Here is a 22,989-nt window from a genome sequence, read left to right on the forward strand (position 1 = left end):
CAAGTAAAAGAAAAGATTAACCAAATCAGGAGTTTATTCCTTGAAAAGATAAGCAAAACTGATAGACCCTTAGCTACACTAACCAAATAAAAAGGGGCCAAATCGAAAAAATTATGAATGAAAAATAAGTTATCACAATTGATATCGCAGAAGTTCAAAGGATAAGAGGCTATTATGAACAACTATACACCAACAAACAGGACAACCTAGAAGAAATGGAGTAATTCTTAGAAACATACAACTTACAGACACTGAAGAGGAAGAAATAGAAAATCTGAATTGATCAATTACTAGTAAGGAGTTGGAATCAGTAACCAACAAAGAAATCAAAGAAAAGTTCAGAACCAGATGCCTTCATTCGTAAATTTTACTAATCTCTTAAATAATAAACACCAATCTTTCTAAAATGCTTCCAAAAATCGAAGATGAAGGAACACCCAAACTCACTGTAGAAGATTATCCTCATACCAAAACCAGAAAAGGTCACTTTTAGAAAAGAAAACTATAGTAGACAATATCGTAATACCGCTGAGTGAATCTGTATGCAAAAATTCTCAATTGAATACTAGCAAATTGATTTCTACGGCTCATTAAAAGGACCACTCACCATGATTAAGCAGGATTTATCCCTGGGATGCAGGAATGGTACAACTTAGGCAAATCAAGCAATGTGATAAATCACATTACCAGAACCAAATAAAAGAATCATATCAGCATTTCAATAAAGAAAGAAAGCATTTGACAAAATCTGACATCAGTTCATGATAAAAACTCTAACAAATTAGGCATAGAAGGAACATATCTCAACATTATAAAGACCATATACCATATATAGCAAGACTACAGCTAACATCATACTCAATAGTGTGAAAGGATGAAAGCTTTTCCTCTAAGATTAAGAAGACAAAGGTGCCCACTTTCACCACACCTATTCAACATAGTACTGGAAAGGCTAGCCAGAGCAATCAGGCAAGAAAAATAAATATAAAAAGTATCAGAACTGGAAAGGAAGAAGTAAAATTGTCTCTATTTGTAGATAACATAATTTCATATATAAAAAAATCCTAAAAACTCAGCTAAAAGACTGTAAGATATAATCAATGAACTCAATAAAGTTGTGGGATAGAAAATTAACATTTAAAAATAAGTAGCATTTCTCTACATAAACGATAAAGTTTCTGGAAAAAAACTGATCTCATTTACAGTAGCATCAAAAATAATAAAATAGTAATACACTTAAGGAAGTGAAATATCTCTCCTATGAAAACAACACACAGATAAAATAAATCAGAGAAGACATAAATAAATGGAAAATATCCTGTGTTCATGGATTGGAAGAATATTGCTAAAACATGAATACTATCAAAAGCCATCTACAGATACAATGCAATTTCCAATCAAGATTCCAAAGGTATTTTTATTTTATTTTATTTTTAAGATTTTATTTATTTATTCATAAGAGACACAGAGAGAGAGCAAGGCAGAGACACAGGCAGAGGGAGAAGCAGTCTCCATGCAGGGAGCCCGATGTGGGACTCGATCCAGGGACTCCAGGATCACGCCCTGCGCCGAAGGCAAACGCTAAACCGGGCTGCCCCCAAAGGTATTTTAAAGAAAAAGTATTGCCAAAATTTATACAGGAACACAAAAGATTCTTAATAGTGAAAGAAATCCCAAGGGGAATAAAAAGAACAAAGCAGGAGTCATCAGTCTTCCTGATTTCAAGCTATTCTACAAAGTTACAGTCATCAAGACAGTATAGTACTGGCATAAAACAGACACATAGACCAATGGACAGAATCAAGAGCTCAGAAATAAACCCAAGAATATAAGTAAATAATATTTGACAAAGAAGACAAGAATACTCAATGGAGAAAAGATAGTCTCTTCAATAAACAGTTTTCAGGTAACTCAATATTTACATGGAAAGGAATGAAGGTGACCCATATTTTACACTACTTACAGAAATTAACTTGGATTAAGGACTTAAATATAAGACCTGAAACCTACTGTGATAATCTTTCTATAATATATGTAAAATCAAAGCAACATGTTATATGCTTTAAACTTTTACAGTGATGTATGTTCAATTATTTCTCAATAAAATGAAAGTAGAATGATGGTCAAAAATTATGCCTAAATTTTTAAAAACTCACTATAATAAAATGTGATAGAAGTTATTTTTTTGCCAATTTTGTCAATTTATTAAGTTTTAATCAGTAGTAAAACAAAACTATTTTAAATAGTTTCCCAATTATGTGTTTTCTAGGGTCTGATCAACACTAATGTATTCCTGAAGTGATTGGTTATGAGTAAATACTGGACTCACACTCCAGGCTAGGACGTGGACCAATATAAAAGCACCATTTTCCAGGAGCTCTATTATGGCAGACATTAAATAATCAAAAAATTCAACTACTCTTGAACATATGGTAATGTCTAAGCTTGGAAATCAAATCAAGGAAAAAACATTCCTGCACACACCATGTCAGAAACTGATCTCTACAGAAGTCTTCTTTGCCAAAGGCAGACCTGGGAACTAATAATGGTCAGGGCATGGAAAGCCGTGGCTGATGATATTCTGCATGATCTGATCCTACCACCATCTCCCTAAACTCATCTCCCATAATTCTCTGCCTTCTTTTTTCCACTCCAACTACCACAGCATCTTCTTCTTTTTTTTTTTTTTTTTTTTAGCATCTTCTTGTTATTCCTTAAGTTCATCAGGCATGTTCTCCTGGTTTGGGGCCTTGGTGCTTGCTACTGCCTCTGCCTTGAATGCACTTCCTCTACCCAAGTAATACACACGGACACTCATATTTAATAACTTCATATAGCTCTGAAGAGCTATGAATGCATTAAGTTCACGTCTTATGAAAAGACTAGGTTATATGACTAAGGTCATTTGCAGTGAGGCGTCTGGCTGAGAGTAAAAGAGTAGAGACACTTAGCAAAGAGATCCGAGGAAATGAGACTATAATCTGCTCTGTGCTGCAGAAAGGGAGACAATGTTGGACATTAAACAGAAGAAGAAAGTATAGTCCAAACATGCCTCCATGTGAGGAGCTCCCAGAAGAGAGGAAAAGATTGAAGTAAGGATTACTATGGGGTGAGGGATGTTCCAGTAAGAAAAGGCCAGGGATAAAAGAGTACCAGGGGTGGAGGGAGATGAAAATCCTGGTCAGATGGAGGCACCTGAGTTCAGCATATTTTCCCTTATTAAAAATCTGTAATCCACTCTTATCTGTTTGGTTTGAAAGGATATCACCATGTTCCTGAATCTTAATAATGTTTGCGTGAATAGTCTAAACTAGTTAAAATCATATTCAACATTTTCTCCACTCTGTGAATTCTGTGAAAGACAAGAACCAAAGTCCTTCCTTGTTTCTTAAAGCAGTTCCTAAGATAACATGGCAAAGCAAAGAAGTCAGTAAATTGAGCCATTTGTAGTAAACATTTAAGAATTCAGAATACATACATGGGACTACTTAACCCTCTTAAAAAGGGGAAAAAATAAAAGAATGAAAGAAAATGTCTCCTAGGATTCTTTGCAATTAGGGTGAATTGGAAAGTGGTTCTTATAATTTCTTAAATAATAAATAATAGCAGCAAATACTCCTTAAGAGCTTATCATGTGCTCAGCATTATTCTCTAGGTGAGTTCCACAATCTTTCATTTAATTCTCACACCATTCCTAGGAGATGGATACTCTTATTAGCCCCATTTTACAAAGGGAAGAGGCACAGAGTTTAAACCACCTTTGGATAATAGCTCTGTACACCTACATAGGGTCTGGCCGAGAGCAAAGTGCTTTCAAATACAGTGTACTCTCTAGAAGAAAGGCTGTGACTCCTTAAACACAAAAACAGAGCTGCTAAAGTGACCACAGTGCTGAGGAACCAGACTCACTCACTGAACAAAACATGGTAAACATTCCATGGGCAGAAAAAGGAGACCTATAAAAGAAAAATTCTATAGAACATGTCCAAAGCTAGTTGTATGGCAAAACGGCAGCCTTTCTTGAACCCTATACACAGGCTTATAAGGAATGAAATTCATAAAAGCAAAGTAAAAGAGCTCCGAGGCCAGGCTGCTTGAGCTCTGAACGGAGTCCTTGGGTTCATGTCCTGATTTTTGCTACTTAATAATTGTGTGACCCTCTACAACTTAATTTAGTCTCTCTCTTCCGTTCCTCAGCTATGAAATGGAGCTGGTAAGTCTCTCTCTATTGGAGTTCACTGTGAGGATTAAATTAATGAATGTATGCAAAGTGCAAAATGAAGCTTTGGCATATAGTGAGCAAACAATCTCTTATTACTCTTATTATGATGACTGGGATTATTATTACTGAAGCAATGTAAGCAAGATATAAAATTCAATCCACATGAGATGTGAGAAACTGTGCACCCCACCACCTTAATCCTGCTTTGCGTATACATTGTTTATTAAGACCAGATACCATTTTCTAACTATGAGATTGACAAAAACTTGTTTCAATGATCATATGACATGGTAACAAGGATGTGGGGAAAAAGGGAACTTCCATATTTTGAGAATTGAAGTAGAAATTGGAACAGCCACCTTTAAAAGCAAGTTGACAACTTCTGATATAGTAAATAATACATTTAAATCTGTGAGCCAACAATTCTTCTTATGGGTACATGCCCAGATAAATTCTCATACACATACATAAGAAAATAAATATATTTACTGCATAAAATCATTACAGCAGTAAGTAAATGTTAAGTACTCAAATATTGGCCTGGGAATAAATGGTGTATATTCATATATTGAAAATCACTGCAACAATTACACTGAATGAAGTATCAACATGATAGATGTTCAAAACACCTGACAGAGAGAAAAGTAACAAGCTAGAAAATGATATATACAGTATTGCTACCAATTCTGTAAATGAAAATCACAGGCAAAATAAGAATAACAGCTTATTTATGATCTTAGAATCTATGCTTTGCTAAAAAATATTCTCTATTTCCACACAAAGTAAACTTCTTTTAACAATATAAATGAGTGTCCCATCATGTTTCCCATGTTGTCAAGCACATTCATAACACTTGCTCATTTACTAACAGTCTGTTTATTTTGGTGAGCTCTTCATACATTTCTGTGAACTTTTCCCAAAGAAGTACCTTTGTTAGTGAGTGCCGGGTATCTTCTTTAAGATTTCTGGAAGTTCCAGACATATTCTCTCTATAAGGTAGTTACCACCTTTAGAGATATCTCAGGCTGATGTAAAAACTAAAATTGAGGCTAAAAGTATAAAAATCTTCCAGTTCAGAAGCTACACCTAGCTTTTTCCTAACAATAAAATTTCAAAATGATTCCTGTGTCCAACATTTTCAAAATATTTGCTTAGTTATTAGTGATGTGGTGATTATCGACCAGGCCAACCACTGACTTGAGAGCTCACTCTGCATTAAGAACCATGCTAAAAGTTTTACATGCATTATCACATTGAGTTTTCCAAATTTAAGATTCTATTATTAATCTCATTTTACAGATGAAGTAACAGACCTAGCAAAGACGAAGAAATTTATTTTAAAAAGCGTCAAAGTTAGAATTCTAATATGGCTCTTCTGGACTCCAACCATTTTGCACATTGTCTTCTAAAATCTACTTTTTCTCCAACAGCATTATTAAAACTGACAAACCTTTTTCTTTGCCTGTGATTACTGTCCTCCAACTAAATTAAACTAAATTAAAGTTTATCACTATGATCATCATCTACAAAATAATTTCATCTAACTTACTTTTTTCTTTATCTTCATATAAATAAGAAACAACATAATCTATTTTCTGCCACAGGTTCAGAATTTATATTCATTCTCAGTACAAGTGATGATGTAGAGAGACCTTGATTTAAGAAGGCTAAATAGCTTTTTAAAGAATTCCAATCAAAAAGTCATTTTATTTTTTTAAAAGATTTTATTTATTTATTCATGAGAGACAGAAAGAGAGAGAGAGAGAGAGGCAGAGACAGGCAGAGGGAAAAGCAGGCTCCATGCAGCGAGCCTGATGTGGGACTCAATCCCGTCTCCAGGATCACACCCTGGGTCGAAGGTAGGCGCTATAGCACTGAGCCACCCAGGGATGCCCAAAAAGTCATTTTAAATGGCTATAAATGCTTACTGTTTTTTGTGAAAGCAACATAAAATGTTTTCTATACTTTGAATAGGGCTCACCCTAAAAATGTTTAAATGTAAGCAAGGAAAATCATCAAACTCTATTACATCTCTGCAGAGTAGAAATTTTTCTCTCTTGAGTATTTTATGTATTCATTGTAGAATACATATTAAGTGTTTCCTAAGAGCAAGAAACCATTATGATGGTTACCTGTAGATCTGTTTAGAGGGGATATCCATTGATGATTAAGATTCTACACTTAATGCAAAATACCTTATATTTTTTTTTAATTATTTTGTGTCTCTCTATATCTTGCCTGTACAAGTATATTATACTTCCTTGAGGGCAGGATTTAGGTCTTATACTTCTCTGTTATTCACAAAACCATCTGCATCCGTAATCAGGACTCAATAAATTCCTATTAAACTGAATTTGATTTTACTCAGCATGAACACAAAAATATGCCTTAGTTGATGCATAGTGATATATCTGAACATATTTAGGAAAGCTATCTTTTATACTATAAATGAAATTGGTTCCAGATAGAGTATGGGTTAAAATAACTGTGGGCTGTGATAACAAGCTGCTTAAACACACACACACACACACACACACACACACACACACACACATACACACACACGTTTTGAATATATATGCTACAAATGCTAGAGAAAATTTAAATTAACATTTGGTGGTATACCTAAGATTGAACTCTATAGAAAATATTATCCATTCCAAGTACTTATGCATAATTTTCTCTAGTTAATTTTATTTAGTCCCTCCTTTGTGCCAAATTCATATATACATGTTAGTTTAGACCTTGTATAATAACACATTGTCTTCTCCACCGCACACCTGAAGAAATGGAGGGTAGGGATATTAAAACTTAGCTTTGCCCTATGTCACAGTAGCAAGTCATAATCCAGTACATGACACCACACCTCCCTATCTTTAAACACTTACTAGGCAGAAGACAGAAATAGTCCTTACCGCCTGGGCTGGTTCCAATTACTGTATGCTGCATTTTGAAGCTCACTTTCTTCTCCCTCTCCTTCTTCTCGCTCTGGTAGTTCTGGAATGTCTCTGTCAAAAATTTACACAGTGAATACTCCAAAGTCCTAGTAAAACCATGCAAGTTTTTCATATATATATTTTATTACCGATTTGCTAAAAATGCAGAACTACTTTATATTTTCACCATACTTGGCCAATTTCACATTAAGGGGGGAAAGAAAACCTGATCAAATGAAAATAAAAACCTTACATCAGAATCAGTCTAACATAATTTAGTCTGGAGATACAGCTGAATAGTAAGGTTGTTCGGTAGTCTGTTTCCTTCCCAAGGAAACGTGGAAGAATAAGGAAAAGGAACAAGAAGGGGATAAAATGCCCGCATTTTAAGGAAAAATCTTCAACAAGTATTTCTTAAACACAATATATTAAAAGATAGAAGAACCATGTGGGTTATAATTTTGTACAGCCCTGATTGATCCCTGCCTTGAAAGAACTTATCATCAAGTGAGGCAGAAATTTAGCATCTCTGCTTCCTAAGGATGGGCCAATGTCTTCCCTTCAGGAAAGACAGAAAATGCTGAAATTCCAGCTTCAGTCCATCCAGAGGGGACACAAAGAATACTTCTTTCAGGAAGCAGTTAACAATGTCCCTGTATTCAAGGTCACTTTCCAATTTCTGTAGGAATTCAGATTTTGCCAAATGCCAGGCATGTAACAAAATGTGTCCAGTCTGTTAACTAATTGTAAAATAAACTATAAATAACCATATTGCTAAATGTCTTGTTTTTCTGAAGGTATACTCTGCATCAATGAGTGACACTGTAAGGGCAACAGAGGATGCTTAAGTCAATCCTGGTGTGTCCTTGTGCTGTTAGTTAAACTAGGTTTTCTAAAGATGTCTTTTGAAAGTAAAGAAGGCTATAAAATTATCATTTAATAAATGTTTGCAATTGATTTTTATAGGAATTGAATAATCTAAAGAAAGTATACGCTCAAGTTAGGTCCATTCTCCAGTGACAGGAATACTGAACTCTGTCAACCTTTAGAGTGAAGATGGGATGAGAAGTCACAAAATCCAACAATTCATCTGTGTTTGAATATGTTTCACAACATCTTTGGAAAGCAACAAACTGTCCAGGCTCTCTTTGAATGTGTCCTTCTTCCTTTGACCTAAATATTAGACTTTTGCTTTTCAACCATTCAGAGGAAATCTATCTGCTGAGCTATACCACCCACTATTGTATGTTTAAATTCCTCTCCAGTACAAAGTGAGGAACAAGGTTCTGAATGAGGCTGGAACCCAAGAGTTGAAGCATGACCGTGGGACAAGACTTCTGGGAATAGATCCAAAAAAGGGGTTTTATTTTATTTTATTTTTTTCCAAAAAAAGGGGATTAAAAAGGATGTTAAGAAGCAGAGTGAGGACGAGATAAATTGAGGGAAGCTGTCCTCCAGAAGAGGAGGGCAGAGAGGTGAACACTAGGACAACCTTCGGGAAACACAGCTGGAGGGAACAGGACAAAAGAAGGTCTGGAATACAGACAGCAATGAGGACTTAGAGTGAGTTCCTAGAATATGCAGTGATAGTCATAGAGAAAGGGCGATTCTCATCTACCAAGTCCAAGCTGAGGGAGCTACTCAGAGAGACTCTCAGATACACTGGATCACAAGTTTCTGTCTTTGTAACTATGAGAAGACTCATATCCTGAATCCTCTGATACAAAAACCGCATTTTCTTCAAATGATTCTAGAACCCATGAATCCTCTCATCAACCCAGATAAGCTCCTGTAAATGTGTTGATCATCCCTTATCCAACTTAGAATGTGGTTTACAGGACTCAAGTGTTGTGTGTTCCAAAGAGCAAAATGGATCAGTTCTCTTCTCCTGAACTCTAACTGCCTAAGAACGAGTGAGACTTCTTTGCACCCATTTGACTGTTGACTACCAATGACATTTCTATCAACTCTAATAACTCACTCTACACATCTGCATTAATATACCAGACATTGGCACAAAGTAACACAGCGAAGTGACAGAGGTAAAATATGAATGGAGGCCTCAGCTTCCATACTATGCTGCCCCATATTTCTATACTGGGCTTGTGCATTTCTTTCTTTGAGTCCAAAGGGTAAGAACATGGAACCTGACTGCTTATATTCTCATATTAGCTCTGCCAATTATTAGCCATGGAACCTGGACAATTTACTTAACCTCTCTGGTATAGATTCCTCTTCTATAAAATGCAGATTGCTTTGTTTTGAGGACCGTTATACTAAAAGCAAATATACTTTCTCTGCAGTGAAGCAGGTGATCACTGCACTGTCCAGTCCAGGCCATTCTCCTTTCTATGCTAGGAGGGAGGCAGTGCTGAAGTAGCTGTTTCTCTAATTACTTTTGAGAGCTTTAGAACTTAATAGGAATACAATGTTACCTTGGCATAGTCTATGCTATTTGAAATATTTTAGGGGGATACTGAAATTACTGCTTTTATCAATTTGACAGGAAGCTACAATCATTTCATACCATTAAGCCTGAGACAGAAATTCCATGCTCAGAGAGGAGCATGGCTAAACTCTGTACTTGGTGAAGTGAATACTCCTTCTCCTGTATAATTCATGAGGACCCAAGGCCTGTAACATCCTTTCCCTTAAATACATAACATATCTTTCCCTTCCCCTAGCACTTTCCATATTACTGTAGTCATCAGCACTTTACAGAGGAAACAGTGATGCCATATCAAGATACCTGTGGAGTCACGGACATCAGGGTGTTCTGGGATGTTCTGACACCCCCTATGGAATGGTGGAATTCTTCTGAGAACACCCCAGGATGTTTGCAGAGCCATCTTTTCTCTAGCATGCTTAAGGAGAAATCTGGTACTCAGTTGCTAATGGAACTGAAAAAAACAGGCCCAGGGCTGAGAGCATAAAATGCTTCATTCTTCATGGAAAAGCAATTTGACAGTATTTCTCTCCTTGTGCTGAACTCTGTTAGCAGTAGCATCAAAATTTAGTTCCTGCCTTTCTTAAGGGGGTAAAAAAAACCTTTATCTGCATTAACTATTCTTAATAAATTCTGCGTCAAAAGCCTTTAAAAAGCCATGCACTGTTTCCTACCATGCATGTATACACAGATGCTCAGCTCTCCAAAAAAGAAATAACCATTAAAAATGTATCTGAATCTACATTTATGTTAATAAAAAAATAAAATTTCTGAATGTTTGAAAACATTTATGAGAGGAAAAACATGATACAGTATCATACAAACTGTAGGCCTCAGTAAATTAATGAAATAATATTGAAATCTGAGGTGAATTTTCAAAACTCAGTATGTTCAAAATACTAAACAGAGTATTACAACTTAAAATGAATTTAATTTCTTGACTTGAATTTTCATGTATCTTCCACACTATATGATAATTTCTTTAAGGTTTTTTAAAATTTATTCATGAGAGACACAGAGAGAGAGGCAGAGACTTAGGCAGAGGAAGAAGCAGGCTCTCTGTGGGGAGCCTGCTGCAGGACTCAATCCCAGAACTCCAGGGTCATGACCTGAGCCAAAGGCAGATGCTCAACCACCGAGCCAACAAGACACCCCTATATGATAATTTCTTAAGTAGTGGAGAGGTTGCAGTAAATATTTTCTTTTTTAATCTTGAAAGAGAGAAAAGGAAATCATTCTTTTTCATTTCTAGTCCTCCTTGACTTTGAATCAAAACTCTTCTTTACAGCTTGCTGCATCATTTGCTCACTGCAGCAGGTTTACTGCTTCACTTACCTGCCAGTATATGAAGACAAAACATCCAATGCCATTACTCCTCCCGGCTGTTGCCCCAAACTGATTTTGAACTCTTCCAAATGTTCTGCAGGCACATAAGTAATTCTGGAACAGAATACAATCCGTGAGGGAAAAAAAAAAAGGAAAGCAAAGTCTTGCCTCACAGGAAAAGATTCCATAGCTCACAAATAAAACTATCTTGTCTCTTCATCCCTGCTTTTTACAAAGCTCATTTAACCAGCTTATTCAGCAGAGAAAGGTTGGAAAGGTTAAAGCATCCCACAGGCAAAAATAACAGACTGAAGTTTAAATTTCTTACTTTAAATTTTAAACAATTAAACTTTAAAATGCTGATAAATTATGTGTTTATCAATAATCACATGGAGGAAAAAAGCAGCCTTATTTCAATTTCCAAATGAGAAGACTAATAGCAATTTTTAGAAAGATCTATTAATCCTGGGGCACTTGAGTGGCTCAGGCAGTAAAGCATCTACCTGGGCTCCGGTCATGGTCTCAGGGTCCTGGGATGGAGACCCCCTCGTGAAGGCTCCCTGCTCAGCAGGGGACCTGCTTCTCCTTCTCTCTCTCCCTCTGCCCCAAACCCTGCTCATGCTCTCTTCTCCCTTTCTCAAATAAATAAATAAATGAAATCTTAAGAAAAAAATATTAATCCTTAGAAAAATAACCATCGGTAATAACATTAATTTCATCCAAAGACTTTTGGGTTCCTTAGCAGGAACAAATTAGACATACAATACCAAAACACTCCCACATTACCTTACATTCTTCCATAATACATAATAAATTATGGGTACTAGCAAGTATATAACAACTATATGTCAGCTCTATCAGGCTATGAACCCAAAAGTCTGAAGTTAAACCATCATAAGTTTATGGGAAGACTCTCTTACAAATTTGTAGCAGCTCTATAATAAGTTATTTTGGTTTTAGAGAAAAGCCTGATGTTTACACTTGAGTGGTCACTTAGTAATTCAACGAGTACTGGCTGAATGCCTGTAATGTGGAAGGCACTAAGCAAGGTGGTGACTACAGCTATAATGTTTAGAAACTGATATTTGAAAGTTCAAGTTTACTGTTGTCCTATAAAAGGCTGCATAACTTGATATACTTGTTAAGTAGGCTCTCCCAAGATCTTCAATTTAAGGAAGAGTTAGGTAAGAGAAACACTGACTTACAAGTTGGTTCAGCACACTGTGCAACCAAAAAAAAAGTATGTATCAAAATTACACAATATAAAAATCATAAAGACTGTTAAACCAGTTATCCAAAACTTACCCACAGAGACAGTGACTACATAAAACCTTAGCAGTGGAGGGCACCGATAAAAGGACTGCCTTTTACGTCATAATAAGATCAGAATTATACCAGTGGCATAATTTACGGAGTGAGGAAAATAAACAATTTCAGATATATTGGTTATTCCATAAAAAACATTCACTCTATGAGGTCCCTTACATTTGGAGTCAGAAGACACAACTCTATTTGCTCATCAAGAGTATAATGGGAAGGTAAATCACCACCACCGAATCTCCATATCCTTAGTCACAAGAAGGATGTCACTTTTCATGAGGCTATTAATAGTAAGCAGAGTAGCATAAAACACACAGAAAGCAGTGCCTTACGAGGGCATCAGCTAGCCTGGTTACACCTGATCCCTCTGGCAGACTCTGTGGACCCCGGGGAGTCTCTTCATGACACTTTTACCTCAACGACCAAAAAATAAAGCAGAAAGCTCAGTTCAGAGGGTTCAGGAGTAAAATGGGAGACAGAGTCGCATTCTAATTCTGGCCCTACTTAATTTATTCATCTATAAAGACACCTTCTCTCCCCTCGCCCCCGGCCCCCACCCCCCAAAAAAAACCACCTTCTCTATGGTGTTAAAATACATTGAATAGTAAATTTGAATTTACCCCTTCCTCTCTTCCCAAAATAAGGAGTAAAAAATGTACAATACATTATGTCAGGAAGATTGATTCCATTTTATACAAAGATAAAGAAAGATAAACCTAAAAGTAAGAAGCCCACTCAAGAAAACTGGTATTGGGGTGCCTGGGGGGCTCAGTGAGTTAAAGATCTGCCTTTGGCTTAGGTCATGATCCCAGGGGTCCTGAGAAGGTGCCCAAGCCTGTTCAGTAGGGAGTCTGCTTTTCCCTCTCCCTCTGCCTCTCCCCCCTGCTTGTGCTGTCTCTCTTGCTCTCTAAAATAAATGAAAAAAATAAAATCTTTAAAAAGATAGAAAACTGGTGTTATTTCTGAAGATTCAGTAAAGGTAAAATCATATAAATTAAAGCCAGGAAGAGGTGAGGGGGAAGCTAGAGTACACAAGCAAAGAGAATAATAATCAGTCCAAAGTATTATATTTTAAAAATGTTTTTAGAAGGAGAAAATGTTTCTATCCCAAACAATACCAAAAATGAAATTTTCCTCCATATTTGCCCCAAATTTTTCCTCCATATTTGCCCCCAATTTTTCCTTTTATCAAGGGTAGGAGACAGGGAGTTTTACAAATATATTTCTGATAGTTTACATAACAGTAAGAAAGAGGAAAGAAAGAAGTTTTCACAAATATAACCCCAATATAGACAGTGAGGACACCAGAACGAGATTCCCACAATGCAACAGCATGTGCAAAGCGAGTCAAATACCCACCTGGTTATAAGGCACACAAAACCTCCGCATCACAGAAAGGACACCAAAAATGAGTTATGAACTGAATAAACACACCCAAACAGCTTATTTGAGAACTGTATTAAATATTCTAAAACGTAAACTAACCTTTGGTTACAAATGGAGTGGAAGGAAGAAAGAATTGCATTAGTGATGTTGAAATGTGATCCGGCTGTTAATCCAGAGACCGCGCCTGCATGTGCAGGCAGGATCATTCCCCACAAAGAAGCCTGAAAGCTTAGTAGTTGGAAAACATGATTTTCAAATGAGTTCACAATCATCAGCGCAATGTGAAAATGTAACAATCTCATAGTTCTGTTGGGATTTACATTCTCATATAAATGAAGAAAAGAAAGCCAAAACGTATACACTGAGTCTATATCTGGATCTTTCCCTGCAATGGGAAGTTACAAAAGCATGAAATGGTTTTCACAGACAAGTTGTAACACACAGCCATAATGAGCTTTTGAATCACCAATACTCACACATAAAAGGGGGCTCGATCATCAGCAGGTGCTGTAGAAAATCTAGAATGTGAAGCATACGCCACGGCATCTTTTTACAATGGTGTTAACAAATGTCAATGTCTTGTGCGGAATGTGAGATGCATACATATGTAGTTAAAAGTGGGTGCTCCTGGTTGTTTTTTTTCCCCTTTCCACCTCCCTCCCCATCTACACCTCCCCCAGAAAAGCATCTGCTCTTCACTAGTGTCTATAGCAGTGATTATTAACAAGCATGGAAAAATGTAACTGCAATCAATCTTTTATTCCTTGATCAGGAATTCATCCCACACTTTAGGTTAAGGCAGGTGAATTCTGATTCAGCTCAGTAATTATCTGGCAGATGTTAGAAGCAGCTGCTGCTAAGCACAAAACCCTGGCTATTATTACAGAAATATAAGAGCTCCTGGCAAGGTGGAGTGAGAAGTGAAACAGAATGCATTCTGGTGAGGCTTCACATCTGGTTTTCCATACAAAATAATGAAACCTGGAACTTAAACTGGCTGTTCTTGAACTCCTGAAACTCAAATTATCTACCCAGGCACGCATGAATTCACACACAAAGTTCCTTGCTATCTGTTGCAAACAGCAAAAAAGAAATTCAGTGCTTTGTCTTCAATAAGCATGCTTTTCTAAAACCAATCAGTTATGTAACTGAACCATTTAGTCTTTTTTTTTAAGCCCCCTTCCCCCCACCCCATACACTCCTCCACTACCATACCACAGTATGCTAGGTTCATAACAAGAGACAAAGAAGAGTTGTGGAGGGAGCCTAGATCCAGGTAAGGACTACAAAGCTTAATTGGCCAGAGGCAATGTTATGGTACCATTCAGAGTAATGGAATGACTTTCGGGAGAATTATTCACAGAGCTTTTAAGGTAATTCTAAACCTTCTGCTTCATAAAAGCTAGTGATAAGAAAAGGACAGGGTCAAAACACTTCATGCAAAATGCATGAACATACTACACAGCCCTGGTCAATCTTAATGGCTATTTGTTTTTAACACTTAACACACTTTTTCTGATAAAGTATTATATGATTTGAATTTCTTTCTACCATTTACCCTGTAAGTCAAACTATAACCATCTGGATCAGTCTTAGTAGGACACTCGAGAAGAAAACAATGTGTTTTGTATGTTTATGAATATGTGTGTTTGTATATGTGTGCCCACACACAGGTGAGAATGTGGCTGATTGGCTAACTGATTTCCAGAGGAGGGAGAGTACAGGATTTTCCTTCTTTTTTTAAATTTAAGATATTACCTTTGACTCCTGGGATCCTAAAGCAGTAATTTATGAAGTTACCACTCTGATATCCTTAACAGTCTAAATAAAGCTACTGTAAGCACGAATGGGTCCATCCTCATGCTGACTCAGAAGGTGGGAAAACAAACAAAGCAAATGACAATAGCAATAGAAAGAATAAAAGGAGATAAAGGGCTTTGGGAGCTTGAAAACGTACCTGACAACTTTCCTAGACTTGACAAGATGCCTAAATTATGCCAAATCAATGTCACAATGTTTTAGTTCGTGACCAAGTTCTAAGTGCTGCAGTACATTAGAACTGAGGGGGACGGCTAGATAACCAAGCACCGTTTCTGGTGCTCAGTGCCAAAAAGTGGGCAGGGAACCTGCATCAGTGCTCATAGCATAAGACATGCATTATCACGCAATAAATCAAATTGATCAGTTACCAGGCCATGTGCGTTTTATACTACATCTAAACTATGTAAGCTTAAAGCCTTGCAATAAAGAGTCCCCATGTGGGTCTGTATCATTCACCTTTGAAGCTAGAGGAATGGGCACTGGCCTGCAAGTGGTGAAGAAAGCTCTTAAAGTTTCTCTTTTTTCTTCGAGGCACTGAAATTTTCAATGTATCTGGACTCCCATTATTAAGTTGATTAAGGAACTGTCACAGGGTGGAATGATATATTCCATTATATAAGTCACAAGGCCATGCAAAATTATGGAATCCCATTAAAGAAATTCTGCCCCTAAATAATGCTACTTTTGTCTAAGATGGCAAAATCCATCCATACATTTTTCTGCTTTTTATTGATGGCAGAACGAAAAACGGATTGTAAATATATTTTTTCTTACCTAAGCCCTAGAAATACATACTTTGCAAAAGAATAAAACAGAATGCAGTCAGTAAAATGACATGAATACAGCAAAGCTTCCCTTAACAGTAATCATTACATCAATTTAAGGTAAATAGTTTTTTCCTGAGCTCTCATTTTACTATTTTATCCCTTAACCATTGAATCTTTGTATTTAATGCATAATGCTAGAGAAAAAAGCCGAGCTATAACATTGATGAGGTGTGACAGAGTCATGAACTGATTTTTATGTTGACTCAAGAAATGTTCAGTGAGTGACTTAAAAAACCAAGCCACATATATAACATGCTTTTTTAGCACATTATGGGATTATGGGATAGTTTAAGCACTTCCTGACAAAATATCTTACATGATCTACAGTCAGACTTTACCAATATACCGGTGAATTCTCTTGGATCATGAGGTAGTTGACCAAAGGGTAAATTATGGGTCATACCAAGGCTATTCTAAATGATCTTTTCCATAACTGGCCATTGAAGAACTAGCTTAGTCCTAGGATTCATATAAGTCAATCAGGTAGTATACAGTTCCTTATAGTGAGGCCAATCCAAGCTTCACTGTCAGATCCAGAGTGGACCCTCCTGCTTTGTGAGAGATGCCTCAGGTTTTGTAGAAGCGCTGGAGTAAAATTAAACACAGGAGGCAAATTGTTTTCAAATATTTCAACATTAAAACATATCTTATTTATTTTTTAAATTTATTCATGAGACGCACAGAGAGAGAGAGAGAGAGAGAGGCAGAGACACAGGCAGAGGGAGAAGCAGGCTCCATGCAGGGAGCCCGACGTGGAACTCGATCCTGAGTCTCCAGGATCAGGCCCTGGACTGAAGGCGGTGTTAACTGCCGGGCCACCAGAGCTGCCCATATAGTCTTTAAGAAACTGTATCTACAATTAAGAACTATTGGGGAATAGTAAATTCCTGAGTGATTTATTTTTAATAGACATGTGATAATTTTTGCATACTAAATAGAAGTAGATGTTGAAAAAAAATTCTGATTCATGTGTTGAAATTCGTGAATTTCCCAAGCCAAACTGGAGTCCAAATGCTACTTACTTTATGTCAGGCCCAATGAGAGAGTGTCTTCTCAACATCGCTCGTGCCTGGGCATTGGTTAAACTGATAGTAGATTCTTCATTAATAGATAAGATGCAGTCCCCAACGGCAATCCGGCCATCTCGACTGATGGAACCTCCATGAATAATGCTTCGAACAATCATCCCCAAGCCATCTTTATTAGCACTTACTGTCATCCCTATGGTAAAGGGAGAGGACAGATATGTATCAAATATATAACTCTCAAATTCATTTTAACTTGAATTTAATAATCGCTATGGATTCACAGAAAAAAGGAGTTAACTTTTTTATCCAATGAAAAACAATCAAAAGGAAAGAAAAAAGTTTCAAACATAAAATTAATTCTAAGTACATTGTATCCAGAAAAAGATACTTTATGTTGAATTCACTGGAGATAAAATAGGTCTACACTGTGGAGTGGATATAACTCAAGCTATGTGATGTATTGTGCCTTAAATATAAAACTCTCCCAAGGAAAATGTCGACAATAACAAATCCATTTTATACCAGTTCATCTCTTATACATATAAGAGAATAAAGAGCAAGATTACAAATGGAAAAGGAGTTGTATAAATGAAGAAACTCTGTACTATTACCTTATTTCTAGATCATTTATTCATTCAGTATATATTCACTACATGCTTAGTCTGCACCAAGTACTATGCTGATATCTTGAGAAAAGAACACCTACCACCAGAAAGCTTGTATTCATGTTTTATCCTCATTGCCTGATGTATAGCGGTCTGTTTAACTGAAGTAACGTAGGCTTGATTCTAATCTCTTCTCATTTTATCTCTAAATCTGAAGTTCTAGGAGCTCTGGATCTGGATACTTATTTGCCCTCCTGACATGTTCCCTAGATGGCTAATAGTAAATGCAACCTTAGTATATATAAAATTGAATTTCCAAGCTTCTACTCCCCTTATTTCACCAGGTTGCTTCTCCTCTTTGGAAATAGCATCATTATACTACTCTCCACTTCTCAAAGCAGAAATGCTGGAGTTGTTCTTGATTCCTACTTCTCTCGCTCACCTTTTGTATCTAAATCCATCATCACATCCTGTCATTTCTAGCTCCAAAATTTAGCTCAAATGCACTCACTTTCTCTGTTTCCCACTAACCCTACATACACCAAGCCAGCACTTCTTGCCTCACTTTTTGAAACGGCTTCCTAATTGGTCTTCCTAATTGGTCTCCTGACAACCACCATAGCATTCTTCTCACAGTAGACACAGTGACCATTCACAAAAGACAGATCACATCACTCTCTGGTTAACAATCCTTTATCAGTGTCCTGTTGTGCTAATATACGGCACATCTAACTGGCATAGTCTATAAGGCACTGATGGCCTAGCCCTCCCGACATGCAGACCTCTTGAGTACTATGCCCTTGGCTCCCTGTCTTCACCCAGGTGGACTGCTTTCAGAAATACACCCAGTCTCTCCCCACTTCAGTCTTTGCCTGACACCTTCCTCTCAAAGCTCTCACACAGCTAATTCCTTCTCACTCTTCAATACCACTTCCCCAAAAAGGGTTTCTCAACAAACACCATCTGAATTTACGTTCCTTTATCACCCTACTCTCACTCTACTTCTTCAAAAATATAAAACCTTTAGAAATTATGTTTAAAACATTATATAAAACATTATATAAAATTAATATAAGTAAATTTGCTTAAAACCAAGTGCTAAAAGTTTCTTCCCAACAGGATAATGTAATTACATCATGTAAGGAAAACTATAAAGCTATGAGGTAGTTTATAAAAACTTGCTTTGAGAGACATCATAAATTCCTTTTTAGGTTTGTATTTTTATATAAAAATAAATTCTTCTAAATACTAATTTTAATAATACCAAATTAGAAATGATATTTCAAATATCTTTTTCCTACTCTAATTTGCCCTGATGGTGCCACCCTTCCCATCAAGACCCACCAAGTAAATGTACTATGGTAAAATTAACAAGCATGCTTATAAAACAAAATTTAACTTGGTGGCCCATACCTGGACTCTAACCCATCATCTTGTTCTCACTAGCACCATGTGCTCTATAATAAAGCAAGTCACAGCACAGACAAGTCATCATGAGCTATAGTAAACATGGTATGGTATATTTAACTCATGATTCTATCAACTATCAGACATTAAGGCCACCAGGTCACATCAACTACATAAACCAAGACGTTGGTACCAATTTGCTCAGCTTATACTTCCGTATCACCAAACGATAATTTTGTGGGTTCAACAAATTCAATGTAATAGCCACTAGTTATATTTTGGTTGTAACTTCTAAGATTCCTCAATTTTTTCCCCAGAAGAAGTAGAATAGCCCAAAGCATGCACTGTAGAACTAGAAAACTGGTTCCAAATCTGAGTTCCACCACTTCTAATCAGTATGGTCTTCAGTTGACTGAATGGCACCCTTGGCCTCATTTTACTGTGAGAAAAACATATGGAACAACTTTCAAAGTGCCTGGCACAAAGTGTTCAATAAAATACAAAAGAAAAACAAAAGAAAACTCACAAAATGTATTTTAAAGGCATCTCTATCCTAATCCATTGCTCTCTAAAGGCTAGACATAAATTTTAATTCGGCTTCCAAATGAAGCTTCTTTCAGCACTTTTTTTTTAGAGATTTTATTTATTTATATTTTTTTTTGAGAGAGATAAAACACGAGTAGGGGGGAGAGGGAGAACCAGACTCCTGGCTGAGCAGGGAGCCCAATGTAGGACTCGATCCCAAGACCTGGGATCATGATCTGAGCAGAGGATAGCTGCCTAATGGACTGAGCCACCCGGGCACCCATTCCTTCAGCAATCTTGATGTAGCCTTGGGTAACTCAAGCACTGAAATGTATTGCATGATATATGAAAATCAGAGAGAGGCCACAATTTGAGTACCGGTTCCACTCTCTAATGGCTGAGTACTGACAGAAAAATTCTTGAGTCTATGTTTCTGTTCCTAATCAGTGAAAAGAGGATAATACCTTTCTTCCCTTCTTACCTTTTCTTTTTGCCTTCAAAGTCCTAATATAATTAGCAACAGACCACAAACCTATCAAAAATAAAGATTAATTTTTTAAAAAATCACTATATGCCTGTGTGTATATCTGTGTATAACATTCCTCCCTTAAGTAACAAAGTAAAAAAAAAAAAAAAAGTGACTTAGGATCAAAGCAAACAGAATGTGGCAGCTTTTATGGAAACTGGTCATTTATTAATAATTTCTCTGGTTACTGCTTGAGAAAGGAATAAATAACCCAGAAGGCTAAAACTGAAAACAACCTTACTCAATTGATTAAAGGGAGACTATGAGTTTAAGAAAAAGGTGTTCAGTGATAGACCCTTTCATAACATCCTCTCCTACCAGCACAAAGCCAGCCTTTAGTTAGGTTTTCTAAAATATAAACACGCTTTTTATTACTTTAAGTTTTAAAGACAACACCTTCTTACACTAAAAGCTGAAATGAATCCTTTAATGTTTTACAGATTTTTTAAAGTCATATTTTGTGACCCCTTTTACATTTAGTTACTCTAAGTACTATAAAATCTGAACACTGAACATCTGTCATTTGAGGTCACAGAGATACATTCTCTCTTTGCCACACTGTACGTGAATCCCATAACACAAGAGGATTCTCACTGGCTTCCAGGAAGTCTAACGTTCAGGGACAAAGTCATGTAAACATTTTGCATACAAATTATTTCAAATAATGTCAATGAATCAGAGAGATAACACTAAAAGTCACTTACACTTTTTATACTACAACTTATTTGGTAAACCAATGATGAGGTAATTTCACACTTTCAAGTAAGTGGTTTAGTCTCCCAAAGCAAATGAAAGGGCTTCCTCATGCTTTACTTTACTTGAATTTTAAGTAAAAGCTCCAAATCAGTATGGCTTTATTATATCTTTAATATTGATAAAGAAGTCTGAAAAATCATCTGGCATCTTGTTTCTATAGCTGGATGACTGAGATCTCATTCATCAGCCTGCTGAACTGTTCCTTTTTCAGAAACATAGATACCACCCCAAATTTTCTGATATCCTTGCCTTTAACTGTTGTACCTTGCTGAATCATAGTAGCTGAGATTGATTCAAGTTCACTATCCTTTCCTTCAAGAATTAACTCATGTTTCTGGGCTTGAGATACTGAACGAGCAATAAATGGCCTCATTGGAACCCTGCAGATGTATTTTTCAACCAAGACACTTTGGATTTCGACAAGAAAACCATTCTCCTGGATACTAACGCTGATGGGGAAATAAGCATACACAGACCTCATCTTGCAATAGAAGCCCAATATAACACCCTTGGTCATGTTCTGTACAGGACAACAGACAGTACGGACAGTAGCCACTTCTTTGTTAGCTCCCCACCATTTGCCAACTCAGAGCCTCTTCTTTTGCTTTCCAAGCAAAGAGAGCTCTATATTGATGGACTTATGTCCTTCGCAGGGCTCCTCAGGGGTCCTTCACAATAACAGTGTGTCCCTTCCCTACTGAGAAGTGACATTTTCTGAAATGTAGACAGTCCAAGTCCTGAAAATGGTCTTCATCCTCACAATAGATGTGGCAAGGAGCTCTTATGCTTTAACTTTAAAATCAGGGGTGTCTGGATGGCTTAGTTGTTTAAGTGTCCGACTCTTGATTTCAGTTCAGTCTGTGATCTCAGGGACGTGAGACCAAGCCCCGTGCTGGGCTCCATGCTGCCTGTGGAACCTGCTTAAGATTCTCTTCCCCTCTTCCTCTGCCCCTCCCCCTGCTCATGTTCTCTCTAAATAAATAAATTTTTAAAATAAAATAAAATAACATTGAGGTTTAAATGAATTTCCTGAAATCAAGAAAGTAAAGACACTTCACCTTTCACTGACTTTTTTTCCCAAGAGCTTAATTATCTTAGCATATTTTTTATATCAAAACTTAAAAGTTAAGGTAGAAGGAACGCAAGTGTCCAACAATAAACAAAAAGAATGTTCAGCCTTAAGGAAGGAAATTTTTTTTTTAAATAGAAAAAGGAAGGAAATCTTGACATATGCTATGAGTGAATGAGCTGAGCCTTGAAAGCATTATGTTAAGTGAATAAAACAGTCACAAAGGGACAAATTCTGTATTAGTTCACTTACCTGAGGTACTTAGAAGAGTCAAGGTTTAGAGAGAGAGAGAGGGAGTAGAATGGTACCTCAAACCATGACTCTCACATGGGTCTCCCAACTGCTTCCAAAATAATTTACCAGCCTATGCCAGAATGATCTTTAAGTCCAATCTGATCCTGCCCCTCTTTGGCCATTAGCAACAACTGCTGATATTAACCTATGGCAGGAGGGCGTTAAGACAGAAGTCCTGTGTCCTACACACAAACTTCTCCAGCAACTGTATCCCACCTACCATTCCTTTAGCATCAGTTCTCGCTTTGCCCACTGTCACATCTCACTTCATCCATACCACACAAATACCAGTAATTTGTTTCACATTTCTCTGCCTCAGCTCTAGCAGCTTCCGTTTTTTCCCAATTATGTGATTTAAAAAATCTCCTTCTTGAAATCTTTCTAAACTCCACACTCAAGGTAGGGATCAGCTATTCCCTCCTTTATGCCTTCAATGTTCTTTCTATGAATGTCTAGCATAGCACCTACAATATTTTAAGGTATTTAGAATATGAT

The 22,989-nt window shown here is 36.8% G+C and overlaps 1 protein-coding gene and 1 pseudogene across 13 annotated transcripts in view; both read right to left on the reverse strand.

The window, feature by feature from the left end:
* Positions 1–22,989, reverse strand: part of MPDZ (multiple PDZ domain crumbs cell polarity complex component) — a 161,420-nt gene that overhangs the window by 43,430 nt on the left and 95,001 nt on the right. For 12 of the 13 annotated variants that reach the window (XM_038552394.1, XM_038552393.1, XM_038552399.1 and 9 more), the window contains 3 exons: positions 17,307–17,505; positions 10,940–11,044; positions 7,138–7,230 (listed from right to left, as the gene is read on the reverse strand). In XM_038552394.1, coding sequence (XP_038408322.1) covers positions 7,138–7,230; positions 10,940–11,044; positions 17,307–17,505 — 397 coding nt within the window. The remainder of the gene's footprint in view (positions 1–7,137; positions 7,231–10,939; positions 11,045–17,306; positions 17,506–22,989) is intronic. The other variant, XM_038552398.1, reaches the window with a different exon arrangement.
* On the reverse strand, positions 21,308–21,885 carry LOC119876801 (annotated as a pseudogene).

Source organism: Canis lupus, chromosome 11, assembly GCF_011100685.1.
Source record: "Canis lupus familiaris isolate Mischka breed German Shepherd chromosome 11, alternate assembly UU_Cfam_GSD_1.0, whole genome shotgun sequence".
Taxonomy (NCBI): domain Eukaryota; kingdom Metazoa; phylum Chordata; class Mammalia; order Carnivora; family Canidae; genus Canis; species Canis lupus.